Source organism: Leucopleurus acutus, assembly GCF_964270905.1.
Source record: "Leucopleurus acutus genome assembly, chromosome: 2".
NCBI classification, from domain to species: Eukaryota; Metazoa; Chordata; class Mammalia; order Artiodactyla; family Delphinidae; genus Leucopleurus; species Leucopleurus acutus.
Genome location: NC_139143.1, coordinates 85,704,834 through 85,715,980, shown reverse-complemented (window position 1 = coordinate 85,715,980; position 11,147 = coordinate 85,704,834). Strand labels below are relative to the sequence as shown.

Here is an 11,147-nt window from a genome sequence, read left to right as displayed (position 1 = left end):
CTTAACACTACTGCCTGTACTGTACAGTGAGGGGTTGTGTAGGGGAGGAAAATTTTTCCTTGACCCCCTTAGGGTCCCTGGCTGGGTCTGAAAATTAACAAAGATAGATTAACAGGAAAGAGGGGTCAGGTAGGCCTCTTAGGGAGAGTAAATGATTTTTAGGAAAGATGAACGGACCCGTAGAATAGATGGGAGGTATGATAGTTTGTGACAAAGTTTGAGTTTGGTGTTGACTTCTAGTCTCCTCTCCTGTGACAAGAGTTAATCTTCCCTGGTTGATGAAACCACGTGGGGCCGGGATTTCTGTCAATTGGGTTCCTTTCCAAGGATCTGACTTTAGGCAGAAAAGGGGAGTTCAAAGAAAGTCTGTCCTTGCATTTGCTGTTTTTCAAAGTATTACGGCTCAAAATAATCAATACACCAAAGCAGCATATTTTGAGGTAGCATGTCCTGGATTCCTACAGTCATGTTTTGGGGTGGCATATGCTACTACCCTTCAACATCTATTGTGAATTCCAGGGTGTTGATTTAGGCATGTGATGCAAGTTGGCACCATCCAAAGAGCGGAGAGAGAACCCCATTCTTATGGGGTGGGGGGAGGAGAATATATTCCCTCAGCCCCCACGAGAGTCATACCTTGGAGATTTTAAGTTTAAACATTTTGATTTTGGGAAACTTTGAGTTTAAAATGACTAAAGAACCCCCAGGAGAATCTACATGTCTGGAGCCTAGAAGTTTGGATAAAGATATAGATTTAAGATTCATTAGCATATAGAAGGTTGAGCTAAAGGAGAGCTGAAAGAAGGAACATAAGTTGTTTTTTGTTGTCGTTGTTACTTTTTTTAAATATCAAAAAAATAATAATGTCTCAGAAAAAACATAATTATTTCTGACGCAGAAACCATATCTCCTCCTGTATTCTACAGAAGGCCCTGGTAATGAACGTGTTATCAGTAGAATCCCGATTTCGTAAGGAAGTTTCTGGTAATGACTCTCAATATGGAGCAGATGTCCTCTTGTGAAACCCAATCCAGCAAACTTTGCTAGCTCCATGTAGGGCCTCAATTTGGGCACTGAATTCTGGCTGAAAACAAGGGTCGGATTTAGAGGATCTGTAGAAACGGAGGTACAGAGGCTTTTCAGTCTTCTTTCTATATATATTGCTTCTTTCAGCAGAGCTTTGCATGACAGTGAGTTGGATTCACTGACCTCCATGTTAGAAGTCTTGCAGTATACAGACCAATTTTCCTAGGATCTGATTTCTCCTAGATGAGGTGAAATTCCATGCCTCATATCAACAAAACAGAGACGAGACTCGGGAATTACGGCGCTCTCCCTGCTTCCGCCTCCACGCACATCCAAGGTGCCGCTGCTCTTGAGATCGCCTACTGGGTCTGTCAGTCTAATTGTGGCAACCGCCTTTGCTGCAGTTTTATGTAACCGTGGTTCCGAAGCCTGGGATCCTTCTGTCGGTGTTGTACACGGCGCTGGTGCTCTGTTCTCCTTTCCGTTTCTGGATTCCATTTGCTCTTCCTCTGGTCATCTCCACTATTCCTTTCTTCCTAGCCTAAATTTAATGCCTTCTGGGGGCACACAGGGAGAGAGATAGAGGCGAAAACAGCGACGGGATCCGGAAGCTGGGATCCGAATTCTCCCGGGGACTCTGGCAAATAGATCTTTTAAAAGATTGGAGTCCGAGAGGGGAGGGACAATATAAGAGTTAGGGGATTAAGAGATACAAACTACTATATATAAAATAAATAAGCTAGAAGAATATCTCGTACCGCACAGAGAATGTAACTGGTATTTTATAATACCTAAACGGAGTCTAATTTATAAAAATATTGAATCGCTGTCGATACACTTGAAACTGATATAAAATTGTAAATCAACTATACTTCAAAAATAAATAAGTTAAATAAATAAATAAAAATAAACGGTGAGAGTCCGTTGAAGGGAACTGTGGAGGGTTAAGGAGGGATAGGGAAACAGCAGAAAAGAAATGACGAAATGTCGAGGGGGTTGGGCCCATTTAGACAACTTCCCGCCCGCGCGCTTTCGGTTTTCAATCTGGTCCGCTACTCTTGTATATCAGGGGAAGAAGCCGACCTTGCTTGTCTCAAAGGTGTTTTCAGATTTCATTCACTATGTCTGGAAGAGGGAAGGGCGGCAAAGGCTTGGGCAAGGGTGGCGCTAAGCGCCACCGCAAGGTTTTGAGAGATAACATCCAAGGCATCACCAAGCCCGCCATCCGGCGTCTTGCTCGGCGCGGGGGAGTCAAGCGCATCTCCGGCCTCATTTACGAAGAGACCCGAGGTGTGTTGAAGGTGTTCCTGGAGAATGTCATTCGGGACGCGGTCACCTACACCGAGCACGCCAAGCGCAAGACGGTCACTGCCATGGACGTGGTGTACGCTCTCAAACGGCAGGGACGCACCCTGTATGGCTTCGGAGGCTAAGCTGCAGCTTCTGTGCTACGTGACAATCTCAAAGGCCCTTTTTAGGGCCAACCACCCAGTCATCAGAAGAGCTAGACACCTGCCTGAAGTATAGGTAACTTTGAATTTGGGGGCTGGTTAGTGGGATCAGGAGTCTAGGAGGTACCGATGCCCAAAAGTGCTAACAGCCCTGAAAACCCGAGTCACTTACCAAAAGCTGCCTTTCACTTGCCTGTGTCAATTTTTGCTAGCCTGAGAGGCTATACGTGCTCCAGATTTAAAGCATTTTTCAGTTTGCTTTTGGGTGTGTATCATTTGTAATCGTTGGACCAGACTGTGGAAAGTGGTGTGTGTAGGTTTCACTTACCAGGTCTACAGTGAGGAAGTGGGGTGGGTGGCTTAATGCTGTGTGCACATTGGGTTATTGTGTCATTACAGTCTGCTTAATTGGAAAGGTGCAAAAGCACTAGCAAAACCAAATCCAGCCACCAACCATTCAAAACTGAAACAAATATAGGTTGTTAGACCAGAGATGAGCTCATTAATACAATACTTAAGTACATCTGGAAATTATCTGGCTAGTGTATGGAAAGTATTTTTGGTTTCCTGTGTTTTTGGTGTTAAAGGCCCCTCACAATTATCTGCCGAGAGTAGTGCCTGTGCGTGCACGCGTACGCTACATTTAAGGGAGAATTTAGTTTATGAGGTTTGTCTTTCAGTGATAACATTACAAAGAGACAAATGCAGAAGCAACTAAGTATGAACCTTATATAAAATCTGAGCAAACTATATAACCTTAATGTGAAAGCAAGTCTTCAAGAAACAGTTCGGGTATGTGACTTTTCCATTAGGGCCTGTTGTAGCCTAGAGTAAGAGGCCGGCAGAAACATACCCACCATCAATACAGAAAGCACAATTTAATTTTTGACAAGGCAAAAGTAAATTCTCCTTTATATATATATGTGAAGCCATTCTCTATACTATCACTTCTAAATCGCCTTGATTTGAATTGAAATGTAGGTCCACGCCTCTGGTCCTTAAACCTAATTATAGTTTTGCAGCTATTACATTTGCAAGTAAAAGATTTTTTTTAGTGTTCTATCTAGGCTTATGATTTTACAGCTAAATTTGTCTTGTATGTAGCCAAGAAAAAATTCTACAGAAGAAATTCTGTCAGCTCCCAAAAGATAAGCCAGCTATTGCATTATTGGTCTCCACACTCGGCAGCTCTCATTAGCATCAAACACTTGGTGAGCTAGGTTTAAAACATGGTGCTTAGCAATGGAGATGCCAGAAAGTCAAAGCATGTAAGACTTGCCTGTAATAGCTTATTATCAGAATAGGGGATAAAAATAATACATAAATACATACATATACATGCATACATACTAACATACACAGCCCAAAAGTACATGGTGGCACATATTCGGTATGATGAGAAATGTAGCCGATGATTACTATAGGAGTCTTAACACTACAGAAGTCACTGGCTGATGGGAAATGAGGAAGCTTGGCTGTGGAGGTGGGGCTTGTGTCAGACTGTTAAGAAGGAACTGACAGACTTCCCTGGTGGTCCAATGGTTAAGACTCGGCGCTCCAATGCAGGGGGTCTGGGTTCAATCCCTGGTCAGGGAACTAGATCCCACATGCTGCAACTAAGACCCGGCACAGCCAAATAAATAAATATTTTAAAAAAAGAAGGAACTAAATGCCTGGTATCCTATTAAGAGATACAGTAAAGGGGAGGGGGAGGAACAGGGGGTGAGAGGCAAGAATAACATTTGTGAAGATGTCCAAGTGAGAAATAAATAAGAGGATTCAATGGTCAAGATGTTTCGTCGTCCCTTTAGATTAAAATCTCAACTGCAACTGATGGCATTTGTATTTCAAATATCACTATGATTTGTTTTTTTAACTTTAAAGGCAATGCAGATTGAATATATCTGATCCTCACTGAGATACTCTGGAAAAGGAGATATCAAAAGTTTGAAAAGAAACCAAAGAATAAAGGACGGTGGTGGGGGAACATGTCCATTATCTAAACTAGTGGTTCTCAAAGTGTGGTCTCTAGTCTAGGAACATCAGATCACCTGGGACTTGTTAGAAAGGCAAAATCTTGGACTCACTCCAGACCTATTGCATGAGAAACTCTGGGAGATGAGACCTAGCAATTTGTATTTTAAGAAACCTTTCAGTTGATTCTGAAACACATTAAAGTTTGAGAATGACTGATCTAGGTAACAGTTTTTCTTTAAATCAAACAAAAATATTTAGAATCTGAGTATATATTACCCTAATTTTTTACCATAATGTTAAATTTTGCTTTCTTTGATGGAAAAGAAAAACATTAGGTGAATGATCCTAATAAAATTTTGTAGGACAAAATATTACGGGAGGAAAAAGTTAAAATAGCTTATTTCCTAAAAGCATTTGGGGCAAAAAAGAAGTATGAATAAAAAATGTAGTTAGCTTGGGCTTCCCTGGTGGTGTAGTGGTTGAGAGTCCGCCTGCCGATGCAGGGGACACGGCTTCGTGCCCCCGTCTGGGAAGATCCCACATGCTGAGGAGCGGCTGGGCCCGTGAGCCATGGCCACTGAGCCTGCGCGACTGGAGCCTGTGCTCCGCAACGGGAGAGGCCACAACAGTGAGAGGCCCGCGTACCGCAAAAAAAAAAAAAAAAAAAAATGTAGTTAGCTTGTTTTACTAAATATTATTGGTTTGTGGGGTTTTTTTGAATATTATTTTATTTATTCTTTTATACAGCAGGTTCTTATTAGTTATCCATTTTATACATATTAGTGTATACATGTCAATCCCAATCTCCCAGTTCATCACACCACCACCCCACCCCTGCCGCTTTCCCCCCTTGCTGTCCATACGTTTGCTCTCTACTGGTTTGTGTTTTTGACAGTATTGAATTTTGTAATCAGTGGATATGTTTCTTTTATTTATTCCTAAATTTCTCCAAGATCTTGTCCTTTAACCATTAATTATACATCTTCTTTACAGTGATTTTAAGAGTGATCCCTGTTCCCACCTCGTCTACTCCACTACATACTATTATAATAGGACATGACCGAATCCTCTGTTAGCCATATCCAGCCTGTGAATATTGCCAAATTACAGTATATGCATTATGCATATTTTTGTGTTAATAAATGGCTTTTTTGTTGTTGTTCTTAACTATCTGTAACAGTGAGGAATTAATGCTCTGATTTGCTTTTTTGTTTTGCTTGTTTGTTTTTTAATTTTATCTTATTTGGCCGTGCTGCGGGGCATGTGGGATCTCAATTCCCCTACCAGGGATTGAACCCGTGTCCCCTGCATTGGGAACACAGAGTCTTAACCACTGGACCGCCAGGGAAGTCCCAATGCTCTGATTTGCTAATAAAATAATTTCCTTCCCATTTCTACCCTTGAGTGTCTCAAATACTCTCTGTAAGCCAGCCCTGGCTGCCAAGTCTTTCCTTTCCTGGGTGAATTCAAGACTTCCACTAGGATATATGTATACAAATGATTCTTGCCCGGTCTGCATGTCTACTTCCATTACCATGGTCATAGAGGCACTTAAGTGTCCCACTGGCTAATCAGACTTCACAATGGACCAGTGTGAAGTCTTACCTTTCCTTTCCAGGCTCCCTGTTTCTCTGAATAGCAGCATTATGCTCTAGAAGACTGGATGCTCCTGTCATCTTTCACAACATTCTTATTTGCTTCCTTTGAAACCTTTTACTCTGAGCTTTATATTCTATCTATTGATCAACATGTTATTTCTCTACTTGAGCCAAAAGGATAGAATTATCCTTAATGCAGAATATTACTAGTATATATAAATATGCATGGATGTATAGAGAATTATCAGGAAGAATGTTCACAAAAATTGGAGTGATTTATGGATGTTGGTTTTTGTTATATTCGTTGAACATTTTGAATTGTTTGGTTGTCTTAAAATAAGAATGTACAATTCCCCCCACCCCAGACAATCAGAAGATATAGATAGATAGATAGATAGATAGATAGATAGATGATACATAGATAGATAGGAAGATAGTCTGGGCTATATAAACCATGGCAAATCTTAATTTTGCCAAAGTTCAATTTTCTCATACGAGTGGCCACCAGCCCTTCATTTCCTTTCTACCACCTCACAATGCAATAAGACTGAATGCAATAACTTCCCAACCATTAAACACAAAATCCAAGTAGCAAAGGAAGAGAAGAGGGGGGAAAAATCAATCAAAGAAACACAAATCCAAAATCAAAACCTGACTGAGGAAAATTCAATCGTGAGTTCACAAAGTTTAGCCCTGAGCAGGGATTCTGATTGGTCGGAGAGGGCCCACGGCCTTAAAAAAGAAACTTTGCAAGATCAGGAAACACTTAACATTTTGCTCATCCTGTCTAAGAGGGACCTTGAGATTCAGAACTAAATAACAAACTGACCAAATTTAGTTGCTAATGTCCAGAGTCAGTTGTACCAAAACTTTTAGATTGGAAGCTTACAGTTTAGTGATACCTATCAAAAAAAACCCTTCAGATATACTGAAAATGTACCCCAATTATATGCACAAGGATAATAAGTTGTAACAGTGTTTTTAGTGGTAAAAATCTGGAAAATACTTACATATTAATTAATATGAGTCTGAGTAAATAAATTAAGAAATATCCATTATGTGAAAGCTGTGCATCCTCTAAAAAGAATAAAGCAGATTGATTCAGAGGCACTTTTATATCTGTAAGGGTTGAGATAGAAGGACTTCATATATATATATCTCAAGGTCATGCCCCTTGTTTTTTCACTTTTATATTAAAAAATATATATATATACTTTTTTCTCTTATATATTTCATTTATAGATAAAATATATTTTTAAGGAAAAAGAAAACAAAGGGCAGGATAGTGTGTCTTCTGTGTAAATTGTCTTAAAAGAATATTGGTAAATAAATAGAACTGTATTGGTAAATAAATAGAACATTTTTCTGGAAGTACATATTAGAAATCTGTAACAGTTATTACCATTATGAAGAGGAAATAAAGTAGGAGACTGGGAAGAGGAGGATTTTACTTTTCATTTTATTCCTTTCTATACTGTTGGATTCTCTCTCAAGTAAAGTATCACTTTTTGTGTGTGTGTGTGTATCAACAGAAGCAATCTAGAGAGTAGGATTATGAGCCACTTTGTCTTTCCTTTGTAAGTCTTTATTATAAAAAACACTCAATGTTTTCAAAATATAGGAAGGGGGATAAACCGTCTCAAAATGGCTAGCATAGTGCCTGGCACATGGCAGACAATAAATATTAGTTAAATCTTAAAAAATAGAGTTTTATGAATTGAAAAGGAAAAGAATTTGCTAAAAAGAATTCAATTTTATAAATTGAAAAGGAAAAGAATTCACTACACATATGTCTATTTTTCAGCAGGCAATCCTCTGGGTGATTTTCCATACCAGTCTTTTTTTTTTTTTTTAGTTAATGATGCCTGATGATAGGTCTGCTTCTCAGCTGGGCTCACCACACCCTAAAGAGATGAATCTTGGAGAACCTTGAAATCAGGCAGAGGAGATTAGACACGGTAGAATAGAGCCTGGAGATCTCTGTTGATTCTTGAGCAAGTTGAGAGTGATATTTTGGGAAGGTTAGTCTGGCTGAGGTGTGCAAGGTGGACTGAAGGGGACAGAGAATTAGAAATTGAAATGAGTTAGGAGGCTGTTGCAAGCCTTATAGGGCCCTGGACAAGAATAGTGGCAGCAAGATTGAAGGAGAAAAATAGATGGAGATGGAAGGAGGCACAGTAACCTCTGGTTTCTCTAACCATGAAGTGGCCATTGGCGTTGAATTTAGGTACCACTCTTTGATTTGAATTAATTTTTATTTTTTTTAATTTAGTTACTTTTAATTAATTAATTTATGTCTGCGTTGGGTCTTCCTTGCTGCGCGTGGGCTTCCTCTGGTTGCGGCAAGCGGGGCTACTCTTCGTTGCAGTGGGCGTGCTTCTCATTGCGGTGGCTTCTCTCTTTGTGGAGCATGGGCTCTGGGCATGGTATTCAGTAGTTGTGGCGCGAGGGTTCAGTGGATGTGGCTCACGGGCTCTAGAGCGCAGGCTCAGTAGCTGTGGCGCACGGGCTTAGTTGCTCTGCTGCATGTGGGATCTTCCCGGACCAGGGCTCGAACCCATGTCCCCTGCATTGGCAGGTGGATTCTTAAACCACTGTGCCACCAGGGAAGTCCCTGAATTAACTTTTAAACAAGAGAATAATGAGTAATAATTCCCATTTATTGAATATCTACTATGTACCATTTATATCGTTTGCATAGTTTACAAATCTTCAGAACAACCCCAAAAGGTAGTTATCCCCATTTTCAAAGCAAGAAACTGACGTTCATGCAGTTTAAATAACTTGGCATTCTCTGATACATTACGATGCTCCTGAATCTTACTAAAATATTTGCCTAAAATTTGAAAACCCCAAATAATCTGAGGATCTTTAATACATTTGCTACATTTATTTAATAGAACCATATAATGTTGATTCTGGAAAAGACCCAAGAAATCATCTGATCCAATGTCCTCATGATATTTTTCCTCTGCTTTTAGGACAAAACTCTACTCTATCTTCCCTTCCCCACCAGATCCCTAAGTGGTGTAGATTCCTGAGAGGCCCCTTCTTTGATCTCCCTATAAGCTCTTCCCAGGCACTCCCACTGGTTCCTCTAGCTCCTCTGGGCACATAGGAAAATCCAGCCGGCCTCTAGCTCCGCCTCCCGATCCACAATCCCAGCTGCCGGAAGGGCATGGCCACTTGCTTCTGCCTGGTGCCAGCTCTGACCCAGTGTGGCCTGAACGCTTCAGCAGCTACCCATCCCAGCCTGCCTACTCCTGTGATGGTGGCCTCATCCTCCCAGTCGCTCAGGCAGGAAGGTCTCAAGACACCTTTGATTACTTTTTGCCACAACCACCTCCTTCTATCCCCATCCAGGTTCAGGCGATCTTCTACCTGCAATAACATCAAAACTTTCCCTCCAGTCCTTGCTGTGGCTGCTTGCCTTGTTCTCCTCACGCTCAGCACCTCTCATCTGCTACACCCCTGAGGCCTGGGATTTGGCCGCTGCTCACTTCTGGCTCCTTTTGCACCCCCACTACGGATTAACCCTCTGTGTACACAGCCCTGATTATGTTACCCACCTGCTTAAGGCATTGCCCCGTTTGGGCGTTCCCCACTTTTCTCACTCTCTTGTCCCCATTTCCCTATCTTTTCCCCATCACCCCCCACAGAAAACCATTCTACTATGTTTAAAGTATCTTTTAATTTCTATGTGTGATTGCAAAATCTACTAATTTTTAAAATTTTCATAAATAATATTCTATTAGATCTCATTTCCTTATTTCTCTCAGAACTATGTTTTTAAGATCTGTCCTTATTGTTGTGTCCATATAATCCACTGTCTCTTACTGCTGCAGAGCGCCCCATGGAGTGTGTCTACCACATTTTCTCTATCAACTCTTGCAGTGATGAATGCCCACATTGTTTCTGATGTTCCATCATTCTTGTCATGGTCTCTGATAGACCTATGTGAGAATTTCTTTTGGATGAATACGTACAAACAGAGCTGCTGGTTCCCATGATGTGTAACCTTAATTGGCCTAAGAAGTACCAGGCTGCTCTCCAGAATGGCTGCCCCAGGTCACACCCCACCAGCTGAGCACCAACCACCTAAGCCCTCCATCCTGGCCAACCCTTAGCATTATTCAACTTTCCATGACTGGCCAGAGTATCGAGTATAAGGTGATTATCTCATTATTGCTTTAATTTGCCTTTCTCTGATTACTAGTATTTATGAGCATCTCTACATATGTATGTTAATTTTGTTGTTTCCTCTTCTATAATCCCTCCCCCTACACTGTTTACAGAGTAAAATTTACCCCCTCCCCAGCTTGGCATTCAAGACCCCCAATAAGCCGGCCTCAAAATCCCACCCCTGAAAAGTCATTTCCCATTTCTGGCCTTGGACCCTGTGGACCAGCCACCACTCACAATTCTCCTTGTCTTTCTCTTGAACCCCACCTCAAGTTGTCCTACAAGAAGAGCTCTGTGGATCCCTCGGTTAAAACTGACCTTTCCCTCTGACCTTCCAGATAATTCATCTGCACCTTTCTCCACTGCCTACCATGGCTCGCCTTCATTATAGTGCATATCTTCTCACAGAGTCTAAGGACCTGGTTCCCATTTCTGCAAACTCATATGCATGCCTCCAGCTATGAACAGTTGCCAGGCTTCTTGTTTATTTATTTATTTATTTATTTAGGCTGCACCGAGTCTTAGTTGTGGCATTCAGGACCTTTTTAGTTGCAGCATGGGGACTCTTAGTTGCAGCATGCATGTGGGATCTATTTCCCCAACCAGGAATCTAACCCAGACCCCTTGCATTGGGAGCGCGGAGTTTTACCCACTGGGCCACCAGGGAAGTCCCAGCCAGGCTTCTTGTTGAACAAAACAGTAAGAATTTTTAAATTTGAGTGATGATTTTACTTTATTCTTTGTAATTTTCTCTATTGCAGTGGTTTTCAGTTGCAGGTTGTAACCCATGAGTAGGTGATAAAATCAATTTAGAGAATGGGAACCAGTATCTTTTATTAATGAAACAGAATAGGGTTGAAAATATCAAGGTGCATCCCAAACCAAAAAAATATCCTTTTGTATAACTTGTTTC

General features: G+C 41.1%; 1 protein-coding gene across 1 annotated transcript; it reads left to right on the top strand.

The window, feature by feature from the left end:
- Positions 1-2,135: 2,135 nt before the first annotated feature.
- On the top strand, positions 2,136-2,491 carry LOC309972639 (histone H4). Its single transcript, XM_082856422.1, has one exon. The coding sequence runs from the start codon at positions 2,148-2,150 to the stop codon at positions 2,457-2,459; it is 312 nt and encodes a 103-aa protein (XP_082712548.1). The 5' UTR covers positions 2,136-2,147; the 3' UTR covers positions 2,460-2,491.
- Positions 2,492-11,147: the final 8,656 nt, after the last annotated feature.